The sequence below is a fragment of the Oncorhynchus clarkii genome, chromosome 5, assembly GCF_045791955.1.
Source record: "Oncorhynchus clarkii lewisi isolate Uvic-CL-2024 chromosome 5, UVic_Ocla_1.0, whole genome shotgun sequence".
NCBI lineage: Eukaryota > Metazoa > Chordata > Actinopteri > Salmoniformes > Salmonidae > Oncorhynchus > Oncorhynchus clarkii.
Window position 1 is genome coordinate 35,135,962 of NC_092151.1, and position 24,650 is coordinate 35,160,611.

A 24,650-nucleotide genomic window follows, 5' to 3' on the forward strand; every position below is an offset into this window, starting at 1 on the left:
CTGAACACGGAACTTGAGATGGACGCCGGACAGCAGCCAACTTTGCAGTTCTGTGTTTGTGTGTGGTTGTCAGGTGGAGAGGATGTGGACAACGCGCAGAGATATTTCTTCGACTAGACCAGGTCAAGAATCCATTATTCCGTCATTGTTGGCTTTGTGAGGTAAGACGTTCATCTGTGCGCCTTTTGCCCCCAACATTCTAAAGCTTGTTGTGGTTGTTAAGTGCTGTACTGTAGGCTACAACGTGTTCCTTCAGTCCGCGGTGGTAAATAAGCACCGCCATCACACATTCCCATGCACCTTATGGTCAAATAGGTGTAGTGTCATTTGAATGAACACTAGCCTACCAAATATTTACATTTCACATTTAAATTTTATTCTATAGCCAAAGTTGTTTTTACACAAGCCCTACTGTTTTAGCCATCTCACATGTTTCCCCCACTTTTATTATCAGATCTTGTGTATGTATAAATAAATGAGTTGATTAATTGTTCATTTTGACAGAAAATTACTTATCTGAAAGGATATACAGTTTGTGGCATGAAATAGCGACACCTGGTGAATTAAAGCAGCATTGCTGCATTGGCTGGGATATTTCCTGGGCCACTCAAGCTACTACTCTTCTGAACTACATCATCATCCCGCTGGGGAAGATCGTCTACCATGAACTTTCAGCTCCCTGCCAGCTACTTTGAGATTCTTATGAAAGCACTATATAAAATACATCTATAGTATTTAGTAGGTGTTCACAGTAAAGCTCTGAAACCTGTTGTTGTTCTTGTATACTTTTTTTCCCTTGATATGGTAAAATATTTCAAACATAGATTATTAACTTTTTACTAATTTGGCACACAGAAACTAGAAGTGGACTTGAAACTTGAAACTTTGTATGTAGGTTGAAACTTTGTATTTTTTAAACTTTGAGACTTGAAACTTTGTATGTAGGTATCTTTCCTCATCCTGGACAAATTTGCCTCAAGGACCCTTAAGGTCTGTCAGGATAGATTTTCCTCCACCTTGGAAAGTTTGGAAAACCTTTAAAAAAAAAAAGTATTTTCATAAGCAATAACAACACCACATGTGGTATGCTGGCCCATGGTGCATATCTTAACTTAGTTTGAGAAAGCTAAGGGACTGGTTAAGAGAGGGTTGAGTTATAGATAAACCAGGAAATCAGATTGTACATGTCCATTTAAATCCTTTGTACCGTTAATAATAGATGTATTATATACAGCGCTTATCAACTTGAAAGGGTCAGCAAAGACATTACCATGTTGAACTATTAACTTTAGCGTTGATATCTTAAAAAGTAAGGAAACTATTAATAAAACAACAACAAAAAAATCTTCTCATTTCACATCAGTGTTTACAGGTGCCGATTCTGCCTGTACACTCAAAACAAATGAGTTATGTGTAAATCCAAATAGAATATAAGCGAGTGGCAGCCTATGTATAGGCTATGCTTGTGTAAGTAAGTGGCTCAGATAGGTCACAGCCTTTGGAGTTTTAGGCCACATACAAACTTCATGACTAAGTGACAACCGATAAAATTGTGTGGACATCTTGATCTTCTTTGTGTCTCTGACCTGATGAGACATACCGTCACTATTCACGAGGGAACTGGAATGTAGATCCTTATCAGAATAAGCAGACAGGAAGACACCTTCTACACATTCCAAGTTCTGAATCTCAGATATCACATTGTGTTGGAGTTTTTTTTGTTTTGACCTTTATTTAACTAGGCAAGTCAGTTAAGAACAAATTCTTATTTTCAATGAAGGCCTAGGAACAGTGGGTTAACTGCCTGTTCAGGGGCAGAACAACAGATTTATACCTTGTCAGCTCGGGGGTTTGAACTGGCAACCTTCCAGTTACTAGTCCAACTCTCTAACCACTAGGCTACCCTGACGCGAGTTATTACAGATGCTTTACCTAGATTGTCTTATCAATCTATCTTGTCTCACATCACATCACACCTACCCACTCACATACATGACAAACCTCTCTGTTATGTAAGGTATTATTGTCCAGAAAGATTGATCTTTCATCAGCAGCTAACTGGTTGAGAGGCACCACAGTCAGTCTGTGGGACTGACACATGGTGTTGCTATCACTTTGGCCTTGTCATGGCTTGCCCCTGTCATACCTGCGGGGAACAGCCGCTCCACACAGGCCTCTATATGCATGCAGCATCAGCGCCGTGACAGGATGATTGATGAGGAGGTGTGTCATAAGAATGCAGGCGGAGCATCAGGGATGTTTCAAATTCTACATCCCAAACTCACCTCAGTTAATGATTATGGGCTTCTCTAAACCAGGGACTTTTCATTTTCTACCTCGTGCTGCTACCATTTAGCAGAAGAAGAATGAGGAAGAGGGGACAGAATTTGGGTTTTTGAAATGGATTTCATGCGCTTTACCAATCCTCTGGAGACCTGGGTGATTGAGGGCCCCCAGGAGAGAGTAGCTATGGAGGGCCAGTGGGAAGGAGGTGAATCTGGAGATTCCCTCATGCTTTCAGGGGCCACTTTCATGTCTAAATCTAACGTGGGGACACTGATGCGGTCTGATACAGAGGATTCTGGGGTGGAGATCTGTTCTGAGGCTTCTCTCCCCTCCTCTCCTCCCTCTGTGTCCACGAGTAATACAGATATTGATCCTACAGTCAGTGACGAGGAGGGATTCCCCTCTACCCCTCCTTCATGCTCTCCTGTCCTCTCTCTGCCATCTTCCTGCTCCTCTTCTTCCCTGTCCCTCTGCCCCAGGGCTCAGCGGCACAGGGAGCTGGCTGCGGTCATGCACCTAAAATTGGAGCAGGCACTGAGGAGGGCAGACTCTGGAGACAGAGACGCTGTGCCCCGACAGCGGTGTCACACGGCTTCACTACCATCACCTCACACAGTGACCCATATACAGAGGGCAAGTCACAGGTCAGGGAGTGCTGGTCTGAGGAGGACAGTCAGCCAGTCAGTAGTGGAAGAACAGGCCTCAACGGCTCTGCTGCAGCACAGAGGAGGGCTCTGCCCACATCACAAGACACTGCCTGCTCAGACAAACACAGAGGTAGGTTTATATTGAAAGGAGTTTACTTCAATCTCATGATTCTCTGACTGTTTTCTTACCTTGAAAGTAGTAGTGGTTCAGAGTGTTGTGCCAAAAGGTTGCTGGTTCGAATCCCCGAGTCAACTAGGTGAAAAATCTGTCCATGTGCCCTTGAGCAAGGCACATAACCATAATTGCTCCTGTAAATTGCTCTGGATAATAGCATCTGCTAAATGACTAAAATGTCAATGTAATGGGACTAGACAGTGATCCATAGTGTTGAGTTTCTTTTCCAAAATCTCCACCATCTGAATGTTTGGCAATATATATATACAACCTCTTCTTGGTTGTATAGGACATTTTCAGTAGTCATTTGAAAGTTTATTCCCAAATGTATTGAACGTACATTAGAATCGGGATTGTTATCACTGTTGTTGTTGTTGTTATGACATATGTTATTACTCAAAAACATATTACACAATATGCCAGACAGAAGTCCATTGTCATGTTCAAGCGGTATACCGAACATAAATCCTTTCATGTCTTTTTTTTTTTACAATGAACTGAAGGAATGTCAGGGAGGAAATGAGCGTTTTACCATTCCCAGAGTTAACAGTTGCAACACACACACACACACAGTTAGACACACAGAAAAACAAACGCTAATTGCATCGACTGAATCAGTGTCGTGTCTGTGGGTTGTCATCTAAATCTGTTAGCTTTTTTTAGGAACTCAGACTTTTAACTTTCTGCTGCTGAGAGTTGTAATAGTAGAATGTATTTTCGAAATGTTGTAGTGCATGGGCAGTTTTCCTCTTGTTATTTCATTCACTGACAGACATTGGAGAGCTATTTTAAACCTGTCAAATCAGATGTCCAGTTGATCAATTGCTGGCTATGTTAGCTGGTTAGCCTGACTTACCCATCTAGCTATCTAAATATTGTAGTTATCATGACAGGATTATGTGCCCAGGGGCTTCAGCGCCCCAGGTGGCCCACATTGATTTTGTTGAGTCACTCAGGTACCATAGCACACACAAGACATGGAAAAATGTGTATAATTGCTGGAAATTATGTTTAAAACTGCAACATTTTCTATCAAGCCTCATGGCCAAATGTGTAGAATTGCAGGGAATGATCTTTAAAATGGCAACATTTTCTCTCCGCCAACAAGAAGGGTGGGAACAGTTTGAACAATTTCGGGTTGCATGGGTCACGAGGTGGTGTTTGTTACTATGCCAGTAAATGACAGTATCCATCCAGGCCTATAGTCTGTTGTAGAGTATCAGACAGTGAACCAGTCTGTCCAGGTGAGCAACAGGAATGAGTGGAATGGAGCCAAGCTGGTGTGGGGCTGCCTGGGAAGATGGAGTGTGTGGGTGATGTGTTGAGCAGTCTGCTGTGTTGTTGATAAGACTGTGACGGACATGTCGCGCTTCTGCGTCAGATGGCGAAGCGAGGGCAGTCCCATTGGGGGAAAATTCTTGATTTACTCATTTTGACGGAGATAGTATTTAATCGTTACACAAATGATCCGTTTTCTGCACCAAGGATTCCTCTTTGTGTAGTTATTATCCAGTGGTCATGTTGACAATGTTTGGTGTAATGAAGCAAAGAGATGCTTGTGTTTCATGTTTGCCTCAGTAATAGAGGATCATTAAGTCTTATTAAATGGGGAGATTAGTCGGTGTATGTGGAGGTCTTTGCTCTCGCCAGGACTCAGAGACAGGGTGCTGAGTGTTTATGAGGAGGGCAAAGGTCAGTTAAAGGCCACCTCATTAGCTTAGCTCTCTTTGGGGAAGAAATCTATTTCCTGCTCCTAATGACGGTGCACTTTATGTATTTGTATTTATTAAGGATCCCCATTAGCTACTCTTACTGGGGTCCAGCAAAATTAAGGCAGTTATACAATTTTAAAAACATTGCCATACATTCACAACAGATTTCACAACACATTAAGTGTGTGCCCTCAGGCCAATACTCAACTACCACGTATCTGCAACAAATGTGCATTGCTGATTAGTTAGGTCTGCTGCCCCAGAAGTCATAGCTTTAGATTGCTAATCTATTCTGAGCAATAAATGTTTTGTGAAGTAATACACCAGAGTTAATTTACTGTATACTTTTCCATGTGCACTGTTACCTTCCTGCATGTGTCGTCTTTACAGATCAGGGAGAAGGATGTGTGTGAGGAGGAGTATGAGGGGCTCACCCCTGGGCTGGGCTACCTGGAGCAGGTATGCCGGATGCTGGAGGAGATCGCCAGGCTACAGCTACGTAACCAAGGGTTACAGGTGGAGATGGATGCTCTCTGGGAGCAGCAGGGGAGCCAGGTAAAAAGATATGTTGACATTTGGCATCTCAGGATGATGTGTAAATAAAGAATTATGTGGATGAAGGTATATAAACAAGTCAATATTTGACAAGATGTGCTGTGACCATTGACACAGTCAGTGTAACAGGTACAGTTGAAGTTTACATACACTTAGGTTGGAGTCATTAAAACTCATTTTTCAACCACTCCACAAATGTCTTGTTAATTAACAAACTATAGTTTTGGCAAGTCGGTTAGGACATCTACTTTGTGCATGACACACGTCATTTTTCCAACAATTGTTTACAGACAGATTATTTCACTTATAATTCACTGTATCACAATTCCAGTGAGTCAGAAGTTTACATACACGAAGTTGACTGTGCATTTAAACAGCTTGGAAAATTCCAGAAAATGTCATCATGGCTTTAGAAGCTTCTGATAGGCTAATTGACATAATTTGAGTCAATTGGAGGTGTACCTGTGGATGTATTTCAAGGCCTACCTTCAAACTCAATGCCTCTTTTCTTGACATCATGGGAAAATCAAAAGAAATCAGCCAAGACCTCAGAAAAATAAATTGTAGACCTCCACAAGTCTGGTTCATCCTTGGGAGCAATTTCAAAAAACTTGATACCACTTTCATCTGTACAAACAATAGTACGCAAGTATAAACACCATGGGACCATGCAGCCGTCATACCGCTCAGGATGGAGACGCGTTCTGTCTCCTAGAGATGAACGTACTTTGGTGTGAAATGTGCAAATCAATCCCAGAACAACAGCAAAGGACCTTGTGAAGATGCTGGAGGAAACAGGTACAAAAGTATCTATATCCACAGTAAAACAAGTCCTATATCGACATAACCTGAAAGGCCGCTCAGCAAGGAAGAAGCCACTGCTCCAAAACCGCCATAAAAAAGCCAGACAACGGTTTGCAACTGCACATTGGGACAATGATCGTACTTTTTGGAAAAATGTCCTCTGGTCTGATGAAACAAAAATAGAACTGTTTGGCCATAATGACCATCGTTATGTTTGGAGGAAAAGGGGGGAGGCTTGCAAGCGGAAGAACACCAGCCCAACTGTGAAGCACAGGGGTGGCAGCATCATGTTGTGGGGGTGCTTTGCTCCAGGAGGGACTGGTGCACTTCACAAAATAGATGGCATCATGAGGGGAAATTATGTGGATATATTGAAGCAACATCTCAAGACATCAGTCAGGAAGTTAAAGCTTGGTCGCAAATGGGTCTTCCAAATGGACAATGACCCCAAGCATACTTCCAAAGTTGTGGCAAAATGGCTTAAGGACAACAAAGTCAAGGTATTGGAGTGGCCATCACAAAGCCCTGACCTCAATCCTATAGAACATTTGTGAGCAGAACTGAAAAAGCATGTGCGAGCAAAGAGGCCTACAAACCAGATTCAGTTACACCAGCTCTGTCAGGAGGAATGGGCCAAAATTCACCCAACTTATTGTGAGAAGCTTGTGAAGGGCAACCCGAAACATTTGACCCAAGTTCAACAATTTAAAGGCAATGCTACCAAATACTAATTGAGTGTATGTAAACCTCTGAGCCACTGGGAATGTGATAAAATAAATAAAGCTGAAATAATAATTATTTATACTATTATTCTGACATTTAACATTCTTAAAAGAAAGTGGTGATCCTAACTGACCTAAAACAGGGAATTTTTACTACGATTAAATGTCAGAAATGGTGAAAAACTGAGTTTAAATCTATTTGGCTAAGGTGTATGTAAACTTCCGACATCAACTGTAATTAACCAACATTTGACTTGATGTTTCTATCCGTATAGAATTCAGAACGCAACCAGTGTGACTTCAAGGCTTCTGAGGAAGGCGGCCCCTCTGCCAATGAAAGACTTGAAGTCAAAGATTATGAGGACTTACCCTGCCAATCATCTCATAGCAATAGTAATGTGCATCAGCATTTTCGACATAGGTCAACATCGGACACAGTGCTCATGATGGGACATCTAAGTGAGTTACCATCCAATGATAATTCCCACAGCGTAAACTGTCAAATACTGTGTCATCATTGGTGTATTTAGGTTGAAACTGAAGGTTTTGAATTGTGTGTGTTCTAGAGAAGGGGAAGGAAGTGTCTGGAAGGAGGTACCGGACTATAGAGGATCTGCTTGAGCATCCCGAGGATGATGAAAAGCAGGTGAGATGATGTGAACTCAACTCACACACACACACACATACACGCACACACGCACATATACACACAAGCATGCATGTATGCACAAACACACACGGGAACAAGCATGCATCAAATCAAATCAAATCAAATTTATTTATATAGCCCTTCGTACATCAGCTGATATCTCAAAGTGCTGTACAGAAACCCAGCCTAAAACCCCAAACAGCAAGCAATGCAGGTGTAGAAGCACGGTGGCTAGGAAAAACTCCCTAGAAAGGCCAAAACCTAGGAAGAAACCTAGAGAGGAACCAGGCTATGTGGGGTGGCCAGTCCTCTTCTGGCTGTGCCGGGTGGAGATTATAACAGAACATGGCCAAGATGTTCAAATGTTCATAAATGACCAGCATGGTCGAATAATAATAAGGCAGAACAGTTGAAACTGGAGCAGCAGCACGGTCAGGTGGACTGGGGACAGCAAGGAGTCATGCATGAACACACAAACACTTACTCATATTGTATACACACTCAAATAGACACAATTGTACACTGCTGCTACTCGCTGTTTGTCTGTTACCTATGCGTAGTCACTTTGCTCCCACCTACGTGTACAGATTACCTCAACTAGCCTGTACCCCCGCACACTGACTCGGTACCGGTGCCCCCTGTATAGAGCCTCGTTATTGTTATTCTTATTGTGATACTTTTTATTTTAGCCTACTTGGTAAATATTTTCTTCTTCTTGAACTACACTGTTGGTTAAGGGCTTGTAAATAAGCATTTCACGGTAAAGTCTACACTTGTGTTCGGCGCATGTGGCAAATAACGTTTGATTTGATTTTGATATTTAAGCTGTGTTTCTGTATTTGTGTGTGTTGCTAGATGCATGCAAACCTATGGTAGAGTATGTCTGTGTGAAAGTATGCTTGTGTCTATGTGTAAATGTTTTGCATCAATGTCTCCGTTGACAAATATCTACTGTATGTTTCTCCCCAGGAGAAAGAAGAAGCAGGAAAGAAAGAACAGGGAAGTAGGACAAAGACCTGGAAGCTGAAGATTGGCTCTCTGAGGAGGGAGACCACAGAGAAATCCAGGTGAGACAACATTGACAAATAGAGGACAGTGTGTGTGTGCGTGTGTGTTGTCATACTGTGCATGATGCTCTTATAAAATGTCCATGGCTGCTCTAACATGGCAGCCAAATGGGAATGATGCACTGTTGCATAGATAATGCAGAGAGTGCTGAGGAGCTGTGGAGAGCACATATTTAGCCTAGGCATATGTTCATGATAATTCACTCTGACCCATTCCAAATGGCCTCTTTGTTTACAATCACACATAGGCTTATGTTAGTGGCCTACCTCAGTTTCGCGAGGCCCCCCCGCAAGGTCTTTCTGCCCAACCCCCCCCCCCCCCAAAAAAAATATATGTTTTAGGACTTCTACACATGGGGCAGAGAGAAATATGTGCAGCTTTATAGCTAATCTCATGCTATTTTGCACATTTTGCCAAGAGGCTAAGGGAAAATTGTGTAGTTTTAAAGCTAATTTCTTGCTATTCTACACATTTTGCCATGAGGCAGAGAGAAAATGTTTCAGTTTTAAAACTAAACATTTTGCTATGGCTTATGACGTGTTCATATGCTATCTGGGGGGGAAAGACCCCCAACCAGTGTTTGTTGGGCCCCCCACAATGGGGGCTGCAGAGTGGGGTGTGGTACACCAGTGCTCGCTGTACATCTAAGGAATTATGTTGTAAGACATAAATATTAATTTCAGTGTAATCTTTAATGGTTCTGGTGCATGATTTTTCTTTCACATAAAGCCAACAGATGAATTCATCCGTGAAGAAAGCTAGCGGGCGTTGGTTGGGACAGCTGTTCAGGAGCAGGAAAGCTGTGCCAGAATGAGAAGAGCAGAATGTTCCAACATTACAGTCATTGGTAACATTCCTCCTCTAAGACTTGGAGAATGAGGACACATACTGTAGCACTTTTACACAAAGCTATGGATGAATAGGACTCAAATCTATTTAGTCATCTCATTATATGGATATTGACATGTATATTTATTGTCTAATTCTTAGTAGTTAAATAGGAATTTTAATGTGATCTCAGTGATCATTGTCCCACAGTATGTTTTAAATATACCAAACATCAAAATACGAATCCTTGTTTAATTAAGAAGATAACTTTTTAAATTGTTTCTCCTCAAGGGTTTTTACATGACATCTGTTTAAGCAGTAAGGCCCGAGGGGGTGTGGTATATGGTCAATATACCATGGCTAAGGGCTGTTCTTATGTACGACGCTACGTTGAGTGCCTGGATACAGGCCTTAGCCATGGTATATTAGCCATATATTACAAACCCCGAAGGTGCCTTATTTCTATTATAAACTGGTTACCAATGTAATTAGAGCAATACAAATAAATGTTTTATCATACCCGTGGTATATGGTCTGATATGCCACAGCTTTCAGCCAATCAGCATTCAGCGCTCGAACCACCCAGTTTATAATCTGATTTAGCCACTCTCTCTTGTATTCAGGATCCTGAGTTGGCTCTAGAAAATGTCTCCTCCATATTTTTTCACTCCATATACACACCCCTTTTGAACAATTCAGAGGCAAAGATAAATATAACCGTTGGTTTTCTTATGAGCTATCTGAGCTCATTAAGATGTAAAATCAGACCTGGGCCAAAGCAAGGAAAACTGAAAGGTGGCAATCTTTCAGACAACTGTCAATTTGACAATCTTTCGGACAACTGAGAAGCAGATGTACTATCTCGATTACGAAAGCTATACTGAGCAAAAATATAAATGCAACATGTAAAGTCTTGTTCCCATTTTTCATGAGCTGAAATAAAAGATCCCCCAAATCTTCCATAGCACAAAAAGCTTATTTCTCAAAAATGTTGTCAATGTTAATTTCTCTACCATAAGCCACCTCTAACATTGTTTTAGAGAATTTGGCAGTACATCCAACTGGCCTCACAACCGTAGACCACGTGTAACCACGCCAGCCCAGGACCTCCACATCCGTCTTCTTCACCTGCAGGATCGTCTGAGGAGGGGGAGGGGGGGGGGGGTGGGGTGCTGAGGAGTATTTCTGTCTGTAATAAAGACATTTTGTGGGGACCTGGCTTCCAAGTGGGTGGGCCTATGCCCATGGCTGTGGTTGTGCCCCTCCTATGGCTGTGCCCCTGCCCAGTTGTGAAATCCATAGGTTCAGGCCTATTGAATTTATTTCAATTCCTTATATGAACTGTAACTCAGTAATATCTTTTAAATTGTTGCATGTTGCATTTATATTTTTGTTCAGTATAAATCAAGCTATTTTTTATGCTCTATCTCAGAATTTTGAAAAACAGCTAATGCACTGAAGCATACAAATTCATCTTCTTCCCTGCCTAATCAAGTCCTGTCTGACTCTGGCATTATAACTGAGAAGAATGGGATAAGTGATGCTTTTAATCGTCATTTTATCTCGGCAGGCTTTTTACTTGAGAGAAATGGTGGTTTAATTGACCCTGGTCAATCAATAGACTGCTCTTCACTCTGCCAGCCTCTCGCTGACTCAACATTTAACCCGTCAACTTGTAGTTAATCTTTGTTTTCATTTAAACAATTTACTACTTGTGATGTGCTAGATGCCTTGCTTATGATTGATGTAAATAAAAAATACACTGATATTCTTGATCCATTTTTGCTGCAGCTCTCTGCCCCCCTGATTGCTGAATCAATAACCCATATTTTAACCTGATGATTATATCTGGTACTATCCCCAACGTTTGGAAGGCGGCCCATGTACTCCCCCTTCACAAAGGTGGTGACCCTTGTGAACTAAATAATTATCACTCTATTTCTAAACTTTCTTGCCTAGTTAAAATTTTAGAATCCTTGATTAATTCTTAGCTAAGATCTTTTTTATCTTTGAAATGTATTCTAATTGTACATCAGTAGGGTTTTAGACCAGGTCATAGCACTATCTCTGCTGGATCCCTAGTTATTTACGTTTACATTTTAGTCATTTAGCCGATGCTTTTATCCAGAGCGACATACAGGAGGAATTAGGGTTAAGTGCCTTGCTCAACGGCACATCGCCAGATTTTCTGGAAATTCTTAACTGCTAGGCTACCTGCCGCCCCATTAGTTATTTAGTTATAAATTATGTGGTTAACTGTATGGATAAAAGGCCACATTGTGTTGCCCCCTTCATTGACCTGTCAAAGGCCTTCGATACTGTTGATCACTCACTGCTAATTTAGAGGTTTTCCTCATTTGGCCTAGACCAGGCTGCATGTAACTGGTTTAAAAATTACTTGACAGATAAAACTCAATGTGATGGTGTTAAATCAGGTTTTCTGGACATAACGAAAGGTGTCCCGCAGGGTTCGATTCAGGGTCCTGTACTTTTCACTGTTTATATTACCAAAATTGACAACCTGCACTTGTATGTCGATGATACTGTTGTAGATGCGATTGCCGCCACAGTTGACCAGGCTCTATTTGAACTACAGTCTGCCCTCTTGTATTACAGAAAAACATTATTGACCTGAATTAGTACTGAATGCAGGTAAAACTAAGAAATAGGTCATGCCTCTCGGTAAATAGTAGAAAGCAGATTGTTCAGTCGACATTCCTATTGGTCCCAGACTATGATGACATCATCTACAGTATATGAACACAGCTGCCATCTCATTAAAGCCATTAGATGCAGTTTATCATAGCACACTGCGCTTTATTATGGGCAACAATAATAGTACTCAGTGTATTCTCTACCAGAAAGTTGGTTGACCCTCTTTGATGACACATAGGTTGATACATGTATTGATTGTTTATGTCTTCACACCCCATAGTTAATACTTGGTGGAAGCACCTTTGGCAGCCTGGGGGCTGGCCCATGTTGACTCCAATGCTTCCCACAGTTCTGCCAAGTTGGCTGGATGTCCTTTGGGTGGTGGACTATTCTAGATACACACGGGAAACTGTTGAGCATGAAAAACCCAGCAGCGTTGCATTTCTCGACAGAAAGCAGTGCGCCTGGCACCTACTACCATAACCCGTTCAAAGGCACTTCAATCTTTTGTCTTGCCCACACATACACAATCCATGTCTCAAGGCTTAAAAATCCTTCATTATTAACCCATCTCCTCCCCTTCATCTACACTGATTGAAGTGAATTGAACAAGTGACGTCAATAAGGGATCATAGCTTTCACCTGGATTCACCTGGTCAGTCTGTGTCATGGAAAGAGCAGGTGTCCTTAATGTTTAATATCAAATTATTTGATATTGAGATAAAAAAAAAACGGCTGCTTTGGACCTTTTAAGTATACCAAATATACCAAAAGTGAAAAGAAGAATAAATATGCTGTCTTAAATGAAAGAGTAATGTTTGTTCAGAACACTTGTTCTGTGCTGCTATGCCCTGTACCAAGATATGAAACATACTTTGAATAGATCTTCATTGCAACAAATTTGAGGCACTTATTAATGCAATCGTAACAGAGATTTAGTTATCCTTACTGGATCTTGATTGAATATAATATCATTTTATAATTTATGCTCCTTTTATTTTATTTATCCTTTTTTTTTTATCTCCACTCCTACTACCCCAGTTACTATGCACTTGATCATAACTACCCCAGTTGTTATGCACTTGATCATGACTACCCCAGTTGTTATGCACTTGATCATGACTACCCCAGTTGTTATGCACTTGATCAGAACTACCCCAGTTGTTATGCACTTGATCATAACTACCCCAGTTATGCACTTGATAATGACTACCCCAGTTGTTATGCACTTGATCATGACTACCCCAATTACTATGCACTTGATCATGACTACCCCAGTTGTTATGCACTTGATCATGACTACCCCAGTTACTATGCACTTGATCATGACTACCCCAGTTGTTATGCACTTGATCATGACTACCCCAGTTGTTATGCTCTTGATCATGACTACCCCAGTTGTTATGCACTTGATCATAACTACCCCAGTTGTTATGCACTTGATAATGTAATGACTACCCCAGTTGTTATGCACTTGATCATGACTACCCCAATTACTATGCACTTGATCATGACTACCCCAGTTGTTATGCACTTGATCATGACTACCCCAGTTGTTATGCACTTGATCATGACTACCCCAGTTGTTATGCACTTGATCATAACTACCCCAATTACTATGCACTTGATCATAACTACCCCAGTTGTTATGCACTTGATCATGACTACTCCAGTTGTTATGCACTTGATCATGACTACCCCAGTTTTATGCACTTGATCATGACTACCCCAGTTGTTATGCACTTGATCATAACTACCCCAGTTGCTATGCACCTGATCCTGACGACCCCAGTTGCTATGCACCTGATCATGACGACCCCAGTTGCTATGCACCTGATCATGACTACCCTAGTTGTTATGCACCTGATCATGACGACCCCAGTTGTTATGCACCTGATCATGACTACCCTAGTTGTTATGCACCTGATCATGACTACCCTAGTTGTTATGCACTTGATCATAACTACCCCAGTTGTTATGCACCTGATCATGACTACCCCAGTTGTTATGCACCTGATCATGACTACCCCAGTTGTTATGCACTTGATTAGTTCCAGGAAAATAACATCTTCCATGAGAAAAGGGACGATTTATTTATAGTAACTGATGAGTCATCAGCACTCCAAATAACCCTGTGTTGAAATGTATAGGCAGATCATCATAACAATTACACCTACACAGAATCACAGACGATTACCAATGTACCGCTTATTATTGACAGTAAACAGTGCAGCGGTAATGACGCGTGGAGGAGTTAGTCTAATGATGAACTGAGCTATGGGGCTTTTTACTCTTTCACCACAAGACAGAGGTGTGACTTCAGATAAATGTATAAACATCCTAAATCCTAAATCATCAACCTAACAACCTTATATAATAGTCTCTACATGACTGAACATCTACAGCCAGTTCAGACCAAACAGCAGTGGGTTTTTTAAAATAATTTGTTTATTCTTTATTGACCAAGGTTGAGGGGATAGGCCTCCCCTAGCATTCCCATGTAAAGAGATGTCAATGACAAACACATCCGAACAAGAGAGGGGGAATAGGATTCATACTTCATACATAAAATACATTTATTTGCTATTTCCCTGTTTTCGTCTGCAAGACAGTGTCCTTCACGATCCATTTGACCCAGACCGCATCCATCTGTGCTATTAAATATAGAGATACATCTGTGTGGGGTTGTATGTATGTGAGAAGAGAGAAGGCGGGTTGTATGTGTGTGAGAAGAGAGAAGGCGGGTTGTATGTGTGTGAGAAGAGAGAAGGCGGGTTGTATGTATGTGAGAAGAGAGGAGGCGGGTTGTATGTACGTGAGAAGAGAGGAGGCATGCCAGTTTGGCCCCTGCCTAGGTCTCTACATGATGCCACAGGAGGACAGGGGGTTGGCGATCTGACAGGTGCAGGCTGACTGGCAGTACTGGCGTACCGTCTGGTAGCAGCTCCGGTCGGCCTCCCCGCCCCACTGCACCGGGCCATTGGGGTCAGAGGGCAGCCGGCTCAGGATGCTGGTGTTGATGGCCAGGGCAGCCAGCCCATAGTCAGTGAACAGCACCGTCTCACGCCTGCACGTTGGGCACGAGATGAACTTGTACTTGGGGCAGGACTCGTAGAGGATCTGCAAGCACTCCTCACACACTGAGTGCAGGCAGGAGAGGATGCGTGGACGCTTGCCTGCAAAGTTGTAGGTGTGGCCGCAGGTGGGGCAGTCCAGGGGCTCACAAGGCATCACGGGCCCTGAGGAGGAAGAGGAGGTGGAGGAGGAGGTGGAAGAAGAACGCAGCACGTACTGGTTGACTATGACGTCCTCCATCTTGTAGTGGAACTGGTGGTAGCAGATCTCTGCGGCGCTGGCTTTGCGCTGGGCCAGGTAGCTCTCCCTGCGGCCCATGGGAGCTGGGGGAGATGAGACCATGGGTCTGGTGGGGGGCAGGTCAGTGCAGGTCATCTCCAGGGCTAGGTCACTGCACGCCTGGTTCACAATGATCTCTCCCTCTCCCCCTCCATCCCATGCCACCCGTGGGGGAGGGGTGAAGCAAGGCTGGGTGACTGGCACCGTGCATTCCCGGGGGAACTTTTCCGACTGGATGATCTTGACGGTATCCATGGGGATTGTCACAGGCTGCCGCCTGAGGCAGGACATGGACATTAAGCTTATTTGTGTGTCTGTGTCTTTGTTAGAGAGAGGGGGCTGTGGGTGGTTCAGCGGGCAATGCCCCTGGCTTGGGTTGGGCGTGGGGTGGGGCTCTGAAGTGAACTGGGGGTGTCAAAGTCAGCCATTAGAGGGGACATGGGGACGTATGATTCTGTCCATTGTTTCAATTAGAAGGCCTCCCACGTCTGTGGTGCTGTTACCCTGAGTCTTTATGTGGGACAGAAGGACTGAGGACTAAAGCCAGAGCCCTCAAACCTGGAGCAGTGAAACAGACTTCCCTATCACACAGAAACACTGTCCGCTGATAACACTACTGATAGACAGCGATAACAGTCCGAGCCTGGTAGTTAGTCCTCTTAAAACTAGTCTGTGCAGTCTTAGATATACAATAAAGATATGTACTGGATATTCAACCACAGTAACAGCTGAACACCAAACAGGACTCAACACATCAGCACAAAGATATGTTTTCAGTGATAACACCAATAAATAATATTAAATGTACATATATAGATACTAATATGATACACTTACACAACAGAGTTGTGAATAGTTCTACTCTCTCAAAATGGAGAGCTCAAGCAGCACAGGCTGTTCAGTAGTAGTTCGCTCTGTATTGTCTCACACAGCGTCCTGTGGCTTGCCAGGGGAAACTGACTCAAACGGGGCTTGCTTGTTTCTAGGTTGTTGCTGCTCAAACCAGAACTTCCTTCCTGTTTCTGAGCTTGTGGAATGGCCTTGTGTGTGAGAGCAACCTGTAGAAACTCTGGAACCTCCTCTCTCTCTCTCTCTCTCTCTCTCTCTCTCTCTCTCTCTCTCTCTCTCTCTCTCTCTCCCACTCTCACTCTCACTCTCTCTCTCTCTCTCTCTCTCTCTCTCTCTCTCTCTCTCTCTCTCTCTCTCTCTCTCTCTCTCTCTCTCTCTCTCTCTCTCTTTCTCTCCTCTTGGTCAAATATGGTTTTGTGTCCTTTGGCTTCCTTGACTGGAGTCTGATAAGGCAGAGGTCTTTTTTTAGGAGGCAATGGAAATCCCCTGCTCCTTAACAAACCACTCCTGAATTCCTCTAAGGAAGGGGTGCTTGACTTTCAAACTGAGTCCTCCCACTAGGGTAGCTGATAAAGGTCTCTAGGGAGACCTTGTCCTCGTCACGGTCTGTCTGTCTGTCTGTCTGTCCCTCAGCGGTTCAGAGTGACAGCAGTGGCCTCAGACAGTCAGATGGTGTGACTGTCGTCCTCACAGTCCTCTTTGGCTGAGTTACCTGAGGAAGGAGAGTTTGATAAGTTAACACAACTCACCAAGATGAATCACACATGAATCTGCCATGACTATGTATTATTGTTAACTAATTTTATTGCAATACTATAGGATGGATGTGATACAATATGTGGATGGATATGGATACTCTATTTTAAGACAGGCCTCTTTAGGGAGTACACTGAAATATTAAGAATAGAGCACCCTCCTTTGAAATCCTTAATAACCGTAGAGAAGGGGCTCTATTTTTTACCAAAGCATACTGTGGTTGTAGTTGTCTGAAAGAATGATGAGTCTGGGTGGTTTTAGTCTCCTCACGCCGCTAGCGTCCTATCAACTCCCGTTATCATCCTACTATATAGTGCACGAAAGAGATGCATGTTTGGTCAGCGGCAGATGAGCAAAACCATCGCTATAATGAGGGTGTGTGACTCGGTTTCATTATGCAGGTGGTGTAAATGTATGATTGGATGTAATACTATGTCTGTTTCCACGGCAACACAACAAGGAGTAAAATTGCACATCTTTTCTCTTCCACACAAGGCTCTTGTTATACGTGATGCACGAAGAGAGAAGGAGAGAGAGAGAGTAGTGCAGCGGTCCTAGTTACTATTAATGGTCTATTTCTCTATGCGTTTTACTGTGGTTTCCTGCCCCCAACCTCCCTTTATGATGCCTGGCTAATTCAAGTCAATACTGTATGTCTACAGTGTATATTTTTCACCATTGAGGTAGAATAGTATTCATAATTCCCTTCAGTGTCCATTCATCCATCCACGCTACCACACACATACCAGACACCTGAGGTACTGTATGTACAGTATGTAATCATGTCAGTCAGAGACAAGGGAGCTGTCTTATGATGTTGGATGACCAACATTCAGGCCGACTGTCCGAAAAGCCTCACAGCAACACACCCTCGGAAATGAATCATGCCAAATGAACATCTCATTTGGCGACAGTGATATAAAAATGGAAGCTGATGACGAAGGAGGCCTCCTGCTGAGGCGTGACGTTAGTGCCTTGTGATAGACGCCCCTCTTCAGTTAAGTAAGAGGCTAATATCAGCTGTAGCAGCCCTACATTAGTCAGTCAGGCCTATGTTGTTAAGATACCAGGCCTCTGTCTGTCTGTCTCTCTGTCTGTCTCTCTGTCTGTCTGTCTGTCTGTTTGTCTGCAGCCCTGCCCAGTAGTCAGCCTGCCTGCCCAGGAATTAAACTAATGAAATCATGTGCTGAACATTTGACCCTGTCAGCACAAACAAACAAGGGAGAAAAGGGAGAGCCGGAGAGATGGTGATAGCAGCACTCTGGCGAGAGGAGAGACACACAACACACACATTCCTACATACGTACGTACACACACACTAACACCAAAAACACTCTCACCCTTATTCTGTACTTCCCAATAACATTTTAGGACACACACAAATTGAATAGACAGACTAACATGCGTGCAGAGATGCTATTAAACGCTAATAAACCAGACTACTTATAGTCTCATCTTCCATGGATTCATTACAGATTCAAGAATACAGTTAGTATAGAAAGTCATGACCCCCTTTCAAAATGTTCACCTTTTGTTGCCTTACAACCTGAAATGAAAACACATCAAATCAGACTTTTTCCGGCTTTATTTTCACACTGTAATCCACAATATCCAAGTGAGAATTGTTTTTGGTTTTTTACTCTGAAAATGTATTAAAAGTAAAACAGTAAAATACCCTATTAGGATAAGTGAACACCCCCTGAGTTAATACTGGGTGGAACCAGCTTTTGCTTGAATTACAGCCATGAGTCTCTCTGAATACGTCTCTACTAACTTTGTTCACCTAGACTGTGTAATATTTGCCCATTCTTCCTTGCAGAATTGTTCAACCTCAGTCGAATTGCGTGGTGACCGCTCATTGACGTGAAGATGGTTCACGTTTCAACATGACATTGACACAAAGCACACTACCAAAGCCACCGTACAGTGGCTGAAGGACAAGAAGGTGAATGTCCTTGAGTGGCCTAGTCAGAGCCCCGACCTAAATCCCATCCAGAATCTGTGGGATGACTTGAAGAGTGCAGTCCATGAGCGGTCACCACGCAATTTGACTGAGGTTGAACAATTCTGCAAGGAAGAATGGGCAAATATTACACAGTCTAGGTGAACAAAGTTGGTAGAGACGTATTCAGAGAGACTCATGGCTGTAATTCAAGCAAAAGCTGGTTCCACCCAGTATTAACTCAGGGGGTGTTCACTTATCCTAATAGGGTATTTTACTGTTTTACTTTTAATAAAATATATATACAGGAGTATATTTTTACTTGGATATTGTGGGTTACTGTGTGTAAATAAAGCCGGAAGAAGTTTAATTTGATGTGTTTTCATTTCAGTCTGTAAGGCAACAAAAGGAGAACATTTAGAAAATGGGTGATGACTTTCTATACCAACTGTACATGTCGTCTGGATTATTGTTGATTGTTTATGTGTGCTGGTCTGTTTTTAAAAATGTTCTAGATTATTTTGGAAATTCCTGAAAAACAGAACCAATGCAGAAACAAACATTACCAACAACAACAAAAAACACCCAGAACATCCCTACCATCTTCCACTCCCCCATTCCTCCTCCCTCCATGTTCCTACACACACACACCTAAACTGCTGAGTCCAGCTGTCTCCCTCACACTGCCTTCTGGCTGCATTCCACCTGTGCAGTGCAGGGAGCAGGAGAAGGACACGATGTTCTGACTGAGTCAGACACTATCAGCAGGCTCTCTCTGCATCTCCATGACACACACCTTCACCCTCAGCCAGGTGACCTGAACTGGACCAGGCAGAATGACTGGTTGACTGGTACCTGTGCCTCCATAACACACCCAGCAACAGTACACAGAGAATGTTGACTATGTTCTGATTAGTATCCACAGCTCTGTCTTGGCTGATAAACGGTATGTGCTGCTCTGCTCTACCGTGTGGTGGTTATAATGTATTATGATTACATAAATGGTATAATGACCTTAGAGTTGGCTGTGGACAAATCCCCAGATGTGTCCCTGTTGACCGCAGTGAATCTGCATAAAGTGCTATACTCTAAATGCCTGTGAATTCCATAAAGCACCGCTTAATGTTGTCGTTGATTAGTATAGGCCTATATAATGCTGATTATGATAGGATTCTAATACACATGGTTGTTTTTTAAATCATTAGATGTTGGTCGTTATCGCTGTGCTACCATAAAGTGGTATTCAGATGTGTACATTCAATGTTGTCAATGTGTAAATCCATCTACTGTAAGAAATCTGTTTTCTGAATTCTGACTAGAATGTTGATGTGCATTCTGCTCTATTCTTTAGTCATAATCCTGTTGGGATTGAATGAGGAGATATGAGGGGTGATTATGTTAGTGTATGTGTGAGGGGGGAGGTTAAAGAATTCAACTCCTTCCATTCAGGAGGGGGGAGGCAGGTAGCCTAGTGGTTAGGGCGTTGGGCCAGTAACCAAAAGGTTGCTATATCGTATCCCTGAGCTGACAAGGTACAAATCTGTCGTTCTGCCCCTGAACCTAGGCCGTCATTGTGAATAAGTATGTGTTCTTAACTGACTTGCCTAGTTAAATAAAGGTTAAAAATACAAATGAATAAGCAAAAAATTCAGCCATTCACAATTCATTACAGCCAACTACTCTTGGTGCTCTCTCTCGCTCTCTCTCTCTCTATGGCAACATGGCAGGCCACAGAGCTTGTTGGTGTCGACACCAGCAGAAAAACTATAACGATAATGGCCCCTCTTGACACACAGCCTCATGAAGGACTTATGAGGGACACGTCGAGCCACATACAAATCAATATCCCAGTGGCTCGATTGATTAAGCTGATTGATTTTTGTGGAGACTTATGTCTCAGCTCAGGGAGAAGCAGACACAGACACTGTTGCTGTGATGAGGAGGGGTGTAGATGGAGATCTGTAACTGATGAGCATGTGTGTATTTGGGGAGCTTGCCTCAGTGAGGAAGGAAGGAGCAGGTTTAGCGCGGTGGCAGCGTGTGGGAGTGGTGCGACAGTGGCAGCAGCAGTTATGCAATCACAGCATGGTAGCAGGAAACAGCACTCGGACTGCAGTCAGCACCAGCACAGTGCATGGTCAATATGGAGATCCCTCAGTGCTGTTGACAGCTACAGAACAGGCAGTTCCAGCCAGGTCCATGCCCCTCCCCTCCCAGAGATCTGTCATATGTCATGACCTCTGGGGATATGATACCCCAAAGGTAGCCTTAAGATACCCTTTCCCCTGCAGTCAACTGACAATGGAATATCTGTGGACTGAATCGAACCCCCCACCAGGTGTGTGTGTGTGCTTGTGTGTGTGTGTGCTTGTGTGTGTGCGTGCATGTGTGTGTGTAGCTTATGCATACATCTGTGTGTATGTCTGGGCGCGGGCATGTGTCCAAGGAATGGAGGATTGTGATGCAACAAGCCTCTCATCTGCAACAAAGACACGGTACTACAGCTGTAGGATTTTAATTTGACCCCTTTTGCCGCAGGAGGAGAATAATTCTGCAGCAGGAGGATTTGAATATCTGAAGAAGTGGTTAGAATCGCCGCCAGGGGGGAAGCTGGAAGTGGTGTTTGTATACAGTGCACACTGTAACTACACTTTACCTTATGTAGGCTACGAGCAGGCAACGGCGCGACTCGTGTTAACTATTATGTGGATTATCATAAATTAAAATTTTTGTAGGGGGTAGATGCATTTTTCATTAGGGAAAATAATTTTCTTTAGATCAATTGTCTTATTATATGTTGAAGGCAAGCAATAGGCAGAATAAATGACTGGTTTTCTCAGTTCCTGTGTGGTCCAGTGGTTACAGCCACTGACCCTGGCACACATATGCCAGAGTTGGTGTGGGTTTGAATCTGGCCCTTTGACTCATGGATGAACATCTATTTTTTACGTATTAATTCAGAGTGATTACAGGGTTGATTCCTCTTGGTTACAGGGTTGAAACAGAAACAACTCAAAGGTTAACAGTTTAGGCGTTAATTCAGAGTTGTTAAGGTTAGGGCTGTGGTTTGGGGAAGTCTTAAAACTAAATTATAAAAAATTACACGCCTATGGATCATCAGTATTCATAGTATTCTTAGTGAACTGCCATAGAGCAGTGGTCTAAGCAGCGCACTCCGAGCCACGTGAGCGCTGGGCGATATAGTGGCCAGCCCGAGTCTTCATTGGGCCCACAAGTTAATTACATTCATTTTAATGTTTTCAAGAAGTAAAACAAATAGTCTGATCATTTACACATCAAAGAAGTGTCTCAGCTCAACAAAGTCGTCTTTGGGTAGGCTCAAATGCATTAACATCTTGACAGCTTCACGAAATAACATATTAAAGCCACACAGTACAGGCTTTCAATCCACACCAAAGACCAGAACTATGTTGACAAATGATACATAGCCTAAGTATAACGCGTGGACGAGCATCCACACTGGAGGAAAGTGTATCGTTCTGCAGTCGTGCTACATCTGTCAATCAACTGATGGTCCAAATCAGCTCAACAACTCTGACAGGTAAACACAGTAGCACATTATCCGTTTTCACATCTTTCATTATGTGACAATGATAGGCTAGCCTACAGAATGTAGCCTATTGGAATATAATCAACTAACAAGGGGCCTACTGCAACCGTCGATTGGCACTAGATTATCGCCAGCTGATGTCTCATCAATACGCTCTAAATTCACCTGCACAGCTGATCTCAATTGCAACCATTATTGGCCACCTCTACCGCTGCCTAAAATATGATGTCGGTGTTTCCTTTAGTCCTGCTTGCAACCAAAGTAAATCGAGAAATTTCGCCCTCTGGCTGGTATTGTAATCGGAAACAACGTAGTCCTTTTTAATAAACTAGGGGCAATTCATTTGACAGGAATTCCGTAAAATAGTAATGAAGTGTTTCCTCGTTTACCAATATCGTGGCAATTTACCCGACTCTTTGTATGAATGGAAACTAATGTTGGTGTAGCCTATTGTTATTATTTTATTCGTTTCCTATTTATGTTATCCAAAAGGGTCTGGTAACGTCATTTCTATTCAAGATCGGGGGTAAAATATCCCTGGACTGTCCATTTGAAATGTGTGAATATATCAAGTCAATCTAGGGGATTGAGTTAGTTGTGCCAGTAGGGCGTGGGCCAGAATCGAACCCACGGTGACACAGTAGACCTTAATTGAATCAATCAAGACCTTAATTGAACTAAATTTTGCTGCATTTGAAATACATGTTTGTACATTTGAATGTTGCAGTAATAGGACCCAGGCCTAGCGTTTGAGCGAGGGAGAGAGAAAATTATTTTGATAGCAAGCCCTGATCCAAATGACTCCCCGCATCGAGAGAAAGATAACTGCTCTTTATCAGGGACTTACGAGGCCATTCTAATTTCCTGATGCAGCAGGAAAATTCTCATCGACAAAAGAGTGATCAAGGTAAGATCTGACATCTGGACAAACAGACACACACACACCAGCACATACATTGGCACACACCCAATATGGAACGCACATGCACAAATATTCCACAGAGCCCCCTTTCGGTGTACACGGACACATTGATGCATCCTTGATCAAGCCTTTTACCTGTGTTGTTGTTTAGTCCTGTCGTAACATATCGCCTCCCAGTTCTCTTACCACCTTGCTGTGTGTTGTTGTTGTTGGTTTTGGATATTACTGTGCTGTGAGGAGACAATAGTCTTGTTACAGGGTAAAGCTTCCATGTGCGTGTGAAGCTGATAACATGGCCCATTGGTCTCAGTTCGTCTGAGAGTAGAACAGAAGGTGTTTTGCCAGAGGGGCAGAGGAGGAGGAGGAAGAGGAGGAGAAGGAGGAGGAGAGGAGCGACGGAGGCAAGGTGATCATTCCTGTCTGTGAGATTCTGAGAACACAAACGATGGAGGTGGAGGGAGGAAGGGAAGGTAAGATGGAGGCTGAGCTGTCAAAAGATGGATGCGTCACTCCTTCCTTTAGTCACAGTGATGGAAGACAGAGACTGGTGGTGGAGCCCACCTCTTCTTCTCCTCTGTCGGTTCCCTTCGTCCTTCAAACTCTCTCCCTCTCACCCTGTCGTCTGCGGTGTGGCCAAGCGGCAGTTTCTAGCAGCTCCCTCTCCATCCCTCCTCCTGTCTCTTTCTCTCTGCCTGTCAGTCAGCCAGCCAAATAGGTTGTGTAATTACGTGTGCTCCTGTGATGCCTCTCTGGGTATCTTCCTCTCCTCTCTCTCTCTCTCTCTCTCTCTCTCTCTCTCTCTCTCTCTCTGGTCTCAGAGCCTCAGGTCTTCACTGATGTCTTTCTTTCATCCTCTCTTCTTTTCTTCCACTCAGTCGTTATCTCTCCCCCAGTGGCGTCACTGTGCTCCTTTTCTCTCACGGCTGCCGTTTGTTAGCCTTGCTCCTTCTCCGCTGCTGTCAATGCGCCTCTGTGCACACACTCACACACTGGCTCACGCATACACACACACACGCTTGTTCTCTGTTTCTGTCTCCCTTACCATATGTATGTGGCTCTCTCTCTCTCCCTCTCTTTCTCTCTCTCTCGATCTCTGTCTCTGGACCTGACAATTTCTATTGCATGTTTTCTCCTCCCCCTCTCTTGCTCTCTCTC

The 24,650-nt window shown here is 43.2% G+C and overlaps 2 protein-coding genes across 2 annotated transcripts; one reads left to right on the forward strand and one right to left on the reverse strand.

The window, feature by feature from the left end:
- The first annotated feature begins 2,385 nt into the window (after positions 1 to 2,385).
- Positions 2,386 to 9,673, forward strand: LOC139409968 (uncharacterized). Its single transcript, XM_071155384.1, has 6 exons — positions 2,386 to 3,063; positions 5,211 to 5,375; positions 7,177 to 7,360; positions 7,468 to 7,547; positions 8,520 to 8,617; positions 9,348 to 9,673. Exons 1-6 carry the CDS (start codon positions 2,401 to 2,403, stop codon positions 9,430 to 9,432), a joined length of 1,275 nt encoding a protein of 424 aa, XP_071011485.1. The 5' UTR covers positions 2,386 to 2,400; the 3' UTR covers positions 9,433 to 9,673.
- A 5,135-nt stretch (positions 9,674 to 14,808) lies between these two features.
- On the reverse strand, positions 14,809 to 24,650 carry LOC139408699 (ring finger protein 208). The gene is made up of 2 exons (XM_071152917.1): positions 23,631 to 24,650; positions 14,809 to 17,016 (listed from the first exon to the last, which is right to left on the reverse strand). The coding sequence occupies exon 2, from the start codon at positions 15,750 to 15,752 to the stop codon at positions 14,961 to 14,963; it is 792 nt and encodes a 263-aa protein (XP_071009018.1). The 5' UTR covers positions 15,753 to 17,016; positions 23,631 to 24,650; the 3' UTR covers positions 14,809 to 14,960.